Genomic DNA, 13,181 nt, shown 5'->3' on the forward strand with positions numbered 1-13,181 from the left:
CTACCCCATTCTTTGAGAATTTTCTTTATGAGGCGGCGGCTGAAGAGGACAAGGGTTGTGTTTAAAAAAAAAAAAAAAAAGAAGAAAGGACTAAAATGTATCAGAAGAAATTTATACAAAACCTAGGTCTCTAAAAAACTTCTACACAGTTGTTAACCTAACTGTAGACATGCTTATTTCTATAGATATCTCCAGTGCTCCAGCAAAGACTGTACAAGAGGGAGATCTACCAAAAGCACTAGTTTAAGAGTTTCTCAGATGGAGGCAAATGTGCCTGAGGACTGGTAGCTGCTGCATCCATAGCTGCTGAAGATTCTTGGGGATGGAGAGAGCAGGCAGCAGTCTGATGAGACTCTCAGGAGATAAGGAGCATGTCCAAGAGTCTTGAAGAAGCAAGGAGGGTCACCACGGGGAAGGGTGATTTTGAATAGGAAAACCTATTATGCTAGTGTTTTCCTAAAGTTCACCCACAGGTGCCTCAGTCATCCTTGGACAACCTCAGACCATCTGTTCTCAGACACCCAACCTCTGGGACCATACCTGCTGCCTTTTATGTCAGCATTTGGATTGGAGTTAGGTTGCTTATGTTACACATATCATGAAAGGTCACGGTTATGTGTCTCAAAAAACATCTATAAAGGCCAACATGGCAAGACAAAAGCAACCTAAATTTGTAATACTTCCTAAAGTCGAATCTAAAAGAAATGTTAAAGGAAGTGTTGACATTTACTTTTTTCCCCAGGTTAAGACACACTGTTTAAGTCTGTAGCACTGCACATGCAGTAGATGCCTTACTTCATGGTGATATATGCAGTGTACAAGTTACATGCCCAGCCTCTCTGGGAGGGCTTAGTGGATTTCTAGAAAATGTCTTCAGAAAAGCCCATTTTCTACCCAAGACAGGTAATCAAAAAGGACAGTGAACAGTATGATTTCTAAAAACCTAACTGCATCAAGGACTCAGCTACCCAAGATTCATTGACTGAACCCAGGAAGGCTTCCTCAGCCCCTGTGTCTGAAATATGGAGCATTTCTTCCTTTCTGAGCAAAAGTCTGAGGGGGTTTGAACCTAGATTTCCCACCTCTTGGGGAATGTCCTATCAGACTACGGGTACTCTGAAGAGAAGGAAGGGGACACACTTGGTATCTTTTTTTGCATGGCGTAAGTAGAAGTGTATGGGAACCAGAAGGAGTTGAAATAATACCCAGTCCTCTTCAGTTAGTGGCTGGCAGACAAATTCACTCTATTGGAGGCATCCAAAGAGCAGAAGGAGAGGGCTGTTATGTTAGAGCTAGCCTTTTAAGTCTGCTCTTACCCAGCAGTCAGAAAAAGGCATCAAGATGGAAATGTGTACCTATGACCTTCTTTTCTTGTATTCCTAGTCCTACAGGTAATTAGTCTCCTACTCCTCATACCAGATCTAAGGCAGCAGGCGTGAAACCTGAGGGTAATACATATTCTGTGATACCAAGGAATGCTTCTTGGATCCCATAAATGAATATTCAGCCCTGCCAGAAGTTGAACTCGGTATCAGCATGAGGTCTGACTGTTAATCCCCATTCCCTGCCATGGTTCATATGGTAAAGAAACATATTCCCAAATGGTTTCCCAAATGGATTCCAGTAAAGTGTCAAATCTAGAGTCTAAAGCCTGGTGAACCATCAGTTGGCACCAACAACAGTTCAGTATGGATGCAGGGAGCATGAGGGCAGCTGAGGAACGGAGGAGGACAGTTGCAGGAGCTGGGGCGTGGGAGGAGTGGGGGAGACACAGTCAAGATGCATACACGTCTAGATTTATTCATGGGCATATGACCAGAGGTGAGAAGGAAGCTCTGTAAAAATAGCACTGGGAGGAAGGGGATTCACCTCCTCATTCACAGTCTGCTCCTGGGAACTCCCAGCTTGCTCCTACCAGACCAGATTGAAGCAATCAGAGTAAAATCCACTGCTGTGGGATTAGGAGGTGGAAATTGAGAGGACACTGGGATGAAATACCCCTCATTCTCACACATGTAACATAGCAGATTGGTTCCCCAGGAACAACTTCATTTCCCTTCTCCTTTCTGTGTGTTGGAGATTCACAGTGGGAGGAGGAGGAGGTAACCAGTAATGAAAGGAAAAGAAGAAAGGGCATCCTTTACTTGCACACACACACACGAGGAAGTTGAGGAGGAAAGAGGAACAAGTGCAATGTGTTCGTTGAGAAGAAACTCCCTCAAACAAGGAGAAAACAGCAGGACAAAAACGGAGATGAAGGAAAAACATTCAACTGTGAAGCATTTTGGGGAGAGGGAAAGGCGTCCCTGAGGTTCCTCCACTTTGCACTAGGAAGGAGGGAAGGGAACTAACCAAAGTTACTGGCTACCAAAGGCTTCCCGCTCCCTCTGCAGCCATCACTCTGCCCAGCTTGTCACCCAGCCCTGCTTTGTTTACAGCCTTTTCCCCAGCTGATGCCTGTGAATGGGGAGCACAGGTGTAAATCCAGCAAGCGCTTCAATACTTTTTGCTTAGTATTCAGTAGAGCAGGAGCTGAAACCAAGATCTCTCTTCGTATATTGGTTCCTTACCCACCAGCACAGAGTGCTTTGTGCATGCCCTTCTTCCCCTTTTTCTTCTTTCCATCTTCATTTCAAGGAAAGTGAGAGTAATGGTTTAATTCTGTCCCAAGCTCTGAAAGAATTTCTCATGTCCCATTAAAGAGCTACAACAAAAAAACCCCATTCAATAAAAAGATGATGTAAACCTTTGTTTTCTAGTTTTCTTTTTGATCAGGCTTACAGGCAAGCTAGAGGAGGAATGCTTGTTAGTGAATTTGGGTGGAGTTCTGGTGGATAATAAACTCTTGGTGCTGAATTCTTCAGTTCTAGCAAGAGGTAAGACTCCTTGCACATGCCCTGAAAACTTCTGAACTTTTCATTATATCAGTTGGATTTTTCTGCTTACTGATGATTTTGTTGTTTTCACTTATAAATGCTACTCTTCTCTAAAACAGTTTTGAAAAACTACAATCAACACATGAAGGCTCCTGTGGTAACTGGCACACATCCATGCAATTAGGAGCTAGGTACTACAAACTTTAAAAATACTTCTGCCAAGGAACTTTTCAGCGAGGTATGTCATAGCTAGTCTTTCTTCCCCAGGAAAAAGAAAACACCTGAAGACCCTTTATTAAATTACTCTCCTTTGTAAAATTATCTCTTCACTGTTTGGGCAATGATGCTCTTTTTTTTCCTTCTTTTCGGTTTTGTCAAAACTTCAAAGTCTTTCAGATATAAGAGAAAATTCAGGCATGAAGAATAAGGAATCGATTTAATTTGTGTGATTCTGATTACTGATGATGGGGTTTTATAGCTTGACGTTTTGGTCTGCCACATGCACCCCACCATTTATCTAACTGCCCCTGCAAAAACAGTCACACTCCAAAAACAGCACAGATGGCAAAAGTATTTCCATAAATGTTTTGAGGTGGTCTTCTAAAGGAAGCAAATATTCTGCAGAAGCAGAACAATGCACTTGAAATATGTTTAATTTTTAACTTATTTCAACATTAAAGTTATGCAAATTTGATTAAAACAGAGATTTAAACCAAAACTGAACTGCAAACTGAGCAACAGCTGTGTATGGTCTGCAGGTGGCTTTCCACAGCAGCACGCACTTCCATGGTCCTTCAGCTCCCTCTGCTGCTTAATCGATTCCCATAGTTTTCATATTTGCAGTGAGCTTTTACTCTTTTTTTTTAACCTTTGTTTTGATGAGAAAAAATGATGCAGATTAAAATTGCACCTAAAGCAGTGAAATGATTGCTTGAACTGATAAACAGTGTGTGCAAAGTTTCATGTAATTATTGTCCCTTGTTTTCTCAGGAAACAACAAAAAGCCCATGGGACTCTTCTGATTGCTTTCCGGTGAGTTGTAGTGCATATATTCTGCCATTACAATTTGACTTGATATAACAAACCGGAACGTAGCTGTTGCTTAAGCTGACATTTCCTGGTTATGCAATTTTATTTCATACTGATCATTTTTTAAAAATAATTATGTCTTTATATATCTCTGTACTCTTTATTACGAATGTCTCTTTCAGATGTCTCCAGATTTTGATGGTGTTCATCTATCAACAATGCTAAAGAAAAGAAGCAGCAGCATGTATGCTTGTATATTCTGGTCTTTATTGCCATATTTTCCATTTCTAAATAGACTTGACAAAGCTTATCCCAGATAGCAGACAACTGTATGTATTCAAACGATGTGTTGGTCAAAATGCAAACCACACAAACACACATATTCATTAAAGTAGAACTTTGGTTAATAAGGTATAATGAAGGGAAGGAATTATCTGCCAGAATATGTGTGAGAAGTATTATAAAAACCAGCATCATACATCATACTGACTAAAACGGGGATTTGAAAAGCGGTAAAGGTTAAGGGAATATTAACACACAAGATTACGTTGTTCCAAGGCATCTCTGATCCTCAGAGGATTTTAGAAAACCCAGGTGGTCTATCTAGATTACATCAAAGATGGGAAGCTCATAATTCAATGTGTAATTTTCTCCATGGGTCTATTATATCCATTTTTTTTCTGTTCGCATATTCAGCCATGCGATTATGTCAGTCACTGATGGAATTACCCCAAGAAAATAAGATTATGAAATCTCCAGTTGAAATTCTGCAGAACTATTGAAAGCGCAGGTTTGGGGAATCTTTGCCAAGACCTTACTTCCTCCAAGGCATCTAGGATGACCTTCCAAGGGATCTGCATTATTGCTTAGCCCCAGAAGCAATGGTACCTGTGGGTACGTACTATGTTACACCTGGGAATAAATGCAATCCACCCGTAATCCAACATGAACAGAACAACTCAGACAACTCAGGCTTGATCAGATCTCTCAGGTACTGTTTGGATGCGTCGCTTTGTCCTTTCTGAGGACAGTGCTTACATTTGAATCTTTTCAGTGTTTACTGCCGTTCAGGAAATGGCGACCCACTGCTGGCTCTGCTCAGGGGACAGGGGAAGCAGCTGTCTTTGCTGTCACCTTCTTCATGCAGCTTGTTCTTGAGTGACACCTTAGGAGCAGGCCCATGGGACTGGAGACTTATTACATGACTGAATACTTCTCAGGAGGACATTGCAGAATGACGGTCAGATCCAAAGGATGTAGGCATGTGGAATAAATAGGTGGATTGCAGGAGCCCAAAGCTGCAGTCAAAAAAGAGTCCCTCAGAGGCTGCCTAATTCTGGAGGTACTTGGGAGGACCTTCTCCTTCCAGCCTTACAGTCTGTCAGGCACTTAAAATTTGTGCATGTCCTGAGCTTCCCTTACCTGAGCAGTTCAGTGCCTCACTCCTGCTCAAGTCTCAGCAGGGAGTCTGCTGCCCCACAGCAGCCAAATCTCGCAGTTATGTATTGCCTGAAAAAGCTTCATAAGCTTCATACTCTGACAATCTCGTCGTCACAAAATATTTAGGGACACAGAACAGAAGAAAGCAACACTGACCACCACCATGCCCAGTCCTCCACCACCAGAGACAACCAGAACATGAGCAGCAATTCAGGACACAAAGGACTCAAGTCATAAAAGCTTTCCCATTGTTGACAAGTGTGCCACAGGTGGGGAAGAGAAAGCATTTGAGGTCACGCCAATAAGCTTCATCCCTGCAACAAGAAGGACCATCGCTTAACATGAAATTCTCAGGCAATTGAGATGGCTGCTCCTTCCAGGTCTGCCTTTCTCATTGGCCACTGTCCCAGTGGTCACTACAGGCTCAGGAAGCCTAATTGCCTACTAACACACCAGTGTGCAGGGCAGCTCGTACTGCACAGGCATAATTGCCCGCTTCAGATCTCTCTTGGGAGGACCAGACTCACCCAGCCTTGCCACTGTCACAGGTTAGCTCAGCACTGGGCTTGTCACACAGGACTCTTCGTTCAGAGCAGTAATAGCAGGCTGCAAACGTAAAGCCGTACGCTAGTGGCTGAACAGCACAAAATAGTGTCCAGCTGCTCAACAGAAATACCAGTCATCCCTATCGAATAAATCAAGGAAAAATTCCTTTCTGATCTCAAATTTGGTGATTAATTTAACCTCGAGCATGTGAGTAAAATACTCCAAGGTGGCACTAAAAGGGTTTAAGATCTCAAATCCATCAGCTCGTCCAAACTCAGCCTTACTCCGCCTACCACTGCGGCCTCCCCAGTGCTGCAGGGGAGGGCAGTGAAGAACTGGAAACCAGTTATACATCTTTCGGGGTGGAGAGGATGAAAGAGGCAGAATGGCCCTTTCCTTTACAAACTTTGCCAATGACCAGGAGAAATTCTGAAATACAGGATTACTACAACAAAAATAAAATGCAAATAAATGTGAACACACAACAATCTAGTATTCTAGAGAATACTGAGCCGGTCTTCTCAGTGGTGCCAAAGGAAAGGACAAGAGGAAATTGGCACAAAGTGAAACACAGGAAACTCCATTTACACACAAGGAGGAAAAAAACCCCAAGCCTGCAAGGGCGATCAAATGCTGGAACCTGTTATCTCAAGAGGCTGTAGAGTCTCCATCCTTAGAGATATTCAAAACCCAACTAGACATGCTCTTCAGCAACATGCTTTAGTTGACGCTTCTCTGTGCAGCATGGTCGAAACAGTTGTGTCTCCAGAGGTCCCTTCCAACCTCAGCAATTCTATGCTTCTGCAGCTGTGAACCACTTGACATGGGAAAACTGACACCACCACTACTCAGACCTTGACATCCTATGAAGTTGAAAGCCTGTCTAAAATGTTTTGCACTTCGTATGAAACAGTAACAAATCGGGGCACCATTTAATCTTTTGTGGAACTAAATTTCCCACTTGAGTCTGGATCCAGTAACTGTTACAGCAGCTACGCCTACAAACCTTTGACTGGGGACCCACATCTCCATTACGTCAGTGAACCCTACCTGTGGTTGAATCACACCTTTAATTTCAAGAATGAGAAGAAAACGTGGTTCTCTTACACCCATGACAATAAATCCTCTGTTATTTCCAAATATAAGGTATGAGACAGCTTCTCTCAGACTTAGGATGAAGCTAGCAGCTTCTTGCTTTCCTCAGATGGACTTACCCACCTAACAAGTATAGGAAGAAGACCATAAGCTACACCAACATTTTGAGCAAAGCTCAACCTGGTGGACACTCTCACCAATGCTTGTCTAGCTTGTAGGTTTGATCTGGTAAGCAGAATTGTCAGTCAAATTCCTAAAAAGCCAAAGGGTTTAACGTACCTGTGAAGTTACCATTTGATGAGCTGGAATTCCAAGAATTTCAGGAGGTGCTCAAAAACAAATGTGGCAGTTTATTAAATTTTGGGTTTAGCCATAGTTATTAAATCTAGACCCAAGAGCTGTGGTTCAGGTGCCCATCTTTTAAAATGGAGTGATGAAGATCATCGAGTTTATGACTGTGTATCAAAGATGGTGGAAGTGTAAAGATTTTATGAAAAGATTTATTGAGTAACAACAAAACTTTTAGAAACCAAGTCCTAGTCAGACTGAGCAGAATTAAATGTGCATTGAAATGTGCAGATCATTATTTGACAAGTCATTTGGTGTACTAAATTATCTTACTGGAATAATAGGTGAGGAAACACATTTTTCAGCCTTGTTCATTTACTTTGTTTACTTCCATGGAAGTTGGCTCCTGGGAAAAGTTTACAAAATTAACTGATACATTTGATAGAATTGTCTTTTCCACCAGCACTGCGTGCTTAGACTGTAACTCCAGATGTTACAGAACAATCAGAAATTAACATTTTTTCATATTTTTTTCCTTTACAAATTAGCATTATAGCGATCTCTGTTCTGAAAGTCTCTATAAGCACGTTTTGCATCTGTTTTACTGTGTGGAATTCTTCCAAAAGGTTCCAGATCATTGAAGCAGGCATCAAAAACTTCATCCACAGCTTTTTCTGCCGTTTCTTTGCTAACTTTTCTAACAGCCAGAATGGAACGAATTGCTCTGTCTCGTACACAAGTCTAAAGTGGGCATTAGATAAAGAAAAAATTGTCATTATTAGTATAAGTAATTTTTTTCCAGATTTTGTCAAGTATTAACTCCTACTACATACATAATAATTTTGTATCACAGAAGAGTCAAACAATGCCTGTCATAAGCATTAAAGTACATTTTTGTTCCATCCTGTGTTAACTATGTGTTTTAGTTTTCCATGTGCAAATAAACCATCAAATAAGTAAAAGACATTCCTTAGAACAGGAATTAAAGTACGATCTGGCATTTGTTGTAGGTATCAAGTATTTGTACAACTTGACTTGGACACAAGAGAAAATATGTCAGAAAGAAACAGACATAAATACCGGTTAGTACTTTTCCAATTGAAATGCTATAAAACATAAAGGAATGACTCCTCTACTGGCCTTCATTTTGATACCTCTCTATGGCAACTTTTGCTTACACAGTTTGTCTACTAAAAGATAAAAAAAGATGTAAACATCCCCAGCTACAAGCTAACTGCCACTCTAACGTGAACAACTACTTGGGACTCAACCCGTAGTCTTCCTTACTATTAAAAAAATTAATTCCTCTAAGACTTAACACACGTGGTTATCTAGAACCCTTGTCATTCTCCTTCCTCCAGTTTTCAAAGACTTTAAGAGTTTTACCCGTTTATAGTGGGTAAGGTACTCCCATTGCATCTCCTGCAAACCCTTTTTTTTGGTTTCATTCTTATTAACCATCCATTGTCAGTGGTAATGCTCTACGATATGACTAAGTATTCAGGAATTTCACTCCAACAAAAATAACAAGGTGGAAAAAAATTTATCATGAATCATTAAAGGTTATTAAAGGTTAATTAAGAGAAAGCAGCAAGTCCAAGGCATCTACTTCTTTCCCTGCTGTTTTCAGCTATGAAAGTGTAGAAGGCTGAGATCAAGTAGGTAACGATGGCTCATAACAAATCAGTAGACTTTAACATCTACAGTCTTTACCTGATGGTGTCCTTTTAATCCAAATTTAAACCTGGTTATTTCATTCATCAGTGTACAGTCTCCACTGAGATTAGCAGCTCTAATCTATTGAGAAAAAAAGCCACACGATCAGAGGAACACATGGAAATACAAAGTCAAAAAAGCTGTAACAAATTTTTTTCTTCAATATCTTTCTGGTGACTGCTGGTAGAGAACATTCTCAGAGCCAATTCTACTTATTAAGTACATATTACCCTTTATATCCACCCTCTCAGCCTCAATGAACTGCAAAGTATTACTATAGAACCTGTAAGTTTCTCCAGGGATCAAGTCTCACATATTCCCAAAGCTTAAATGAATGAGCAGAAGAGAGATTTTGAGAGAGAGAGGGAGGTTTTGAGAGGGAGGTTTTGAGTTCAGCATACATTAAAAGAACATGGAAAGTAATATTCTCCCCAATGTATATCGGAAGCTGATACAAGAGTCAGGAAGAAAGGCAGATACCTTTCAAAGACTACAGCTGCAATACCCAGAAGAGCAGTAACCCACCTGCTTTAGGAAAAGCCACATTTAAATGAGTATGTATGCTTTAGCTTGTTAACGGTCTTGTCCTGTGCATTGTAATATCTTTTGTCTGCCAACTGTTCCACACCCTACCCCCTCAGTTAGGAAATATAACTAAAACTACATTTCCTATAATTAAGTACCAGAGTGAGAATAAATGCATGGAAAATATGAAATGTAAGAATTAAAAAGATGGCAATAAAAACTGTAAAAACCATGTAATAAAATAAGTACCAAAAGACCTGAAGCAAGCAAATAATCTCAACAAAAGCAAGAACAAGCACAATCTTGGTTTATGTATGTTCTCTAATTTTATGTTTGAGGCTTACATGCTTTATTCTGCAGTCTGTAAATGCTTAGACAAAAAAAAAGTAGATGACAGTTAATAATTCTGAATTATTGTATTGGGTTTATGTGGCAAGATGTTGCCAGTGGGGGGGCCTGCTGGGGTGTCTTCTGCGAGACGAGACAATGGGCTGCCCCCATGTCAGACAGAGCCAGTTTCAGCTGCCTCTAAAACGGACCTGCCACCGGTCAAAGCTGAGCCCATCAGCAGTGACGGTGGTAGCTCTGTGATGACATATTTAAGAAAGGATAAAAAACACTACATGGCAGCTGTGAGAGAGAGGAGTGAGAAAAACATGAGAGAGCGAGCCCCGCAGACACCAAGATCAGTGAAGAAGGAGGGTGAGGAGGTGCTCCAGGCACCAGAGCAGAGATTCCCCTGCCACCTGCGGAGAAGACCATGGTGACACAGGTTGTCTCCCTGTGGCCTGTGAAGGAACACAGTGGAGCAGATACCCACTCTGCAGTCCGAGGAAGACCCCACGCCAGAGCAGATGGACATGCCCTGAAAGAAGTTGCAGCCCATGGAGAGCGCATGCAGGAGCAGGTTTTCTGGCAGGAACTGTGGCCCATGGGAGGCCAACGCTGGAGCAGTCCATTCCTGAAAGACTGTACGCTGTGGAAAGGACCCAAGCTGGAGCAGGTCTTGAAGAACAGTAGCCCATGGGAAAGACCCACTTTGGAGCAGTTCATGAAGGACTGTATCCAATGGGAGGGACCTCACACTGCAGCAGGGAACAGCGTGAGGAGGAAGGAGCAGCAGAGACAAAGTGTTATGAACTGACCACAGCCCCCATTCCCCATCCCCCTGTGCCGCTTTGGGGGGAAGGAGATAGAAGAGTCAGCAATGAAGGAGCAAAGTTGAGCCTGGGAAGATGGGGAGGTGGGGGGGAAGGTATTTTTAGTTTTATTTCTCACTATCCTACTCCGTCATTAATAAGCAATAAATTAAATTAGTCTTCCCCAAGTCGACTGTATTTGCCCATGACGGTAACCAGTGAGTGACCTCCATGTCCTTATCTTGATCCACGAGCTTTTTAATCTTATTTTTCTCCCCTGTCCTACTGAGGAGGGGGAGTTGGAGAATGGCTTGGTGGGTGCCTGGCAGCCAGCCAAGGTCAACCCCTCCCCCATTACACAGAATGGCTTTACCAATGCCACATAAGGTTACTTCATTAAGTTTTATCTATAAAAAGATAAAGATAATACATGACTGTGACTCTCTTCCACAGCAAATATAAATCCAATTAATGAATTAAAATTAATTTTTATGAAATCCGATTTGTTCTGTACCAAACTTATCACTTTGGTTCTTCACATACTGTTTATAGGTGAAACCTGTGTACACCTTAAGTCTGGAATCAAATATGTTCTCATTAAAAACAAACAAACAAAAACCCCCACAACCAAAAAAAGAACCCAAAACAAAGCCATTATAACATTTTTATATCATTTTGTATATTTCTAAAAACCAGTTAAAAAGCCACCTAATTCACACCGTCACAAGAATGTACTTTCATAATATTAATCATAAGGGTAAGTTTTTCTGTGGTCAAATGATATGGATTACCTCAGAAATCAACTAAAAGCATGTGAATACACGAGCCATGTACGCAAGAGGAATCTTTACTAGCCCGTGCTCAGTTTAATTTCACCTAATGCATCAATTTTTAAGGCCTTTCAAGCAGTGAATTCCTATGTCCTCTGAAATAGACATGGAGTACTAACCAAAGTGTACTATTAGCAACATTACAATTAATCAAAAAATGTATGTTACAGGAAAAGACAAGTTTGTTGTTAGCCAAAAAGATCTAAACAAAAATAAGGTTACCATACTATTGTGATAGCTACACAGCATACCAAGATTTGCAGGGGAGAAAAAGAACCCTATAAACGTTTGATTAATGTGTGAATGTGTTTTCATCTCTAACTACTCTCATTTGTCAGTAACCACTTCTTGTTACGGTTACACTCACAGTGATCACATTCTACTTAGTATGACACTGACTTATTAATATTTGTGAAAACTAAATATTTGTTTTCTGAACGACACTGTTGAGGCTGACTTGACAGAAAGGACAAAATGTATTAACAGGATTAAACCAAATGAAGTCTGTGTAACAGCATGCCTATTTAAACATGAAGCATCCCTAATAACCAGCCGTAATTAATGACAACATTAGAAGCATTTTAACTTACCTCTGAACATGCTAAGTGTTTGACATTTTTAAACCAGTCAACATGTGCACGGCAGTGATCAAAAGCATGAATCAATTCATGTGTGACCACCCGGTTCATATGGGATTGGTGGCGAATGTTGTTCTGACACAGAACAATCTGTAGAAGAAAAGATATAGGTACTCTTTTCACCAAGTTTCAACATCTGCCTTACTCCTCAGAGACCCAGCACACATCACCTATGGCATTTAGACTCTTTAGATCACTGTTTTTCAACATTAACAGCCTCATCATTCTGCAGTGTACCAGTTCCAATATCATGGAACACCTTGCATTCATCTTGTTTTCATGACTAACTCAGGTATCGGCATTAGTAGTTTTAATCCTAGTAACAAAACACTAAAAAAATTGTAGCCTTTTGAAAGAGGACAATGTCCAGAGCCTACCTGAGATGTGGCAGAATCAAAACCTCCACTGACACAGCCATCACAGTTTTCACAAGAGAAGTGCCGGTCATTGAAGACAGTGCTGAAAGGCCCAAACAAGCAAAGTTATAGGGAAGAATTTGAAAAAGACCAGTAACTCCATATAACAGCGATGTTACTACACGGAACAAGATGAATTAGTTTACATACCAACCAGATTGCTTCATAGCCTCAAGAAGAAGTTGAGCATATGGATCTAGAAAAACATTGCTGCAATCAATTTCTCTAGACAAAAGTTTTGAAAGTCATCTATAATCAAAATATAAAGACAGTCAAGAAACAAAAAGAAAAAGGAAAAGCACTACACATGCAAATTCATACAATGCAGTATTTAACGCTAATGCGATGCAACTGGCATCTGTTACAGCTCAGGCTATGTAAAGTGATATAGAATCATGACAGATACAAAGCTACTCAGGAATCAAGTCATTTCTGGCATTATGTTATTAGTAGCAGACAGAAATAGAGTGGCCTATAGTGACCATTGTTTTCAGTAACATTCACAGCCCACATTACATAGTGAGAAGGCCCCAAACGAACCAGAAATCGACAAATCCTCTCAAATTTTCAGGAGAAAGAAGTACAGAAGGACCTTCTGCTAGGAAAAAAAAGCACACAGCCACTTTTGAAATTGTATTTTCTC

At 40.8% G+C, this 13,181-nt stretch overlaps 1 protein-coding gene across 1 annotated transcript in view; it reads right to left on the minus strand.

Moving 5' to 3' along the window:
* Positions 1–6,251: 6,251 nt before the first annotated feature.
* The window catches only part of XRCC6BP1 (XRCC6 binding protein 1), an 8,763-nt gene continuing 1,833 nt past the window's right edge, over positions 6,252–13,181 (minus strand). Inside the window, exons 2-7 of the mRNA XM_009327689.1 lie at positions 13,079–13,096; positions 12,689–12,734; positions 12,500–12,581; positions 12,075–12,212; positions 8,988–9,071; positions 6,252–8,015 (exon numbers count right to left, since the gene is read on the minus strand). Coding sequence (XP_009325964.1) covers positions 7,812–8,015; positions 8,988–9,071; positions 12,075–12,212; positions 12,500–12,581; positions 12,689–12,734; positions 13,079–13,096 — 572 coding nt within the window. The 3' untranslated portion in view covers positions 6,252–7,811. The remainder of the gene's footprint in view (positions 8,016–8,987; positions 9,072–12,074; positions 12,213–12,499; positions 12,582–12,688; positions 12,735–13,078; positions 13,097–13,181) is intronic.

The sequence above is a fragment of the Pygoscelis adeliae genome, unplaced genomic scaffold (genome assembly GCF_000699105.1).
Source record: "Pygoscelis adeliae isolate BGI_AS28 unplaced genomic scaffold, ASM69910v1 Scaffold113, whole genome shotgun sequence".
In the NCBI taxonomy this organism is placed as follows: Eukaryota; Metazoa; Chordata; class Aves; order Sphenisciformes; family Spheniscidae; genus Pygoscelis; species Pygoscelis adeliae.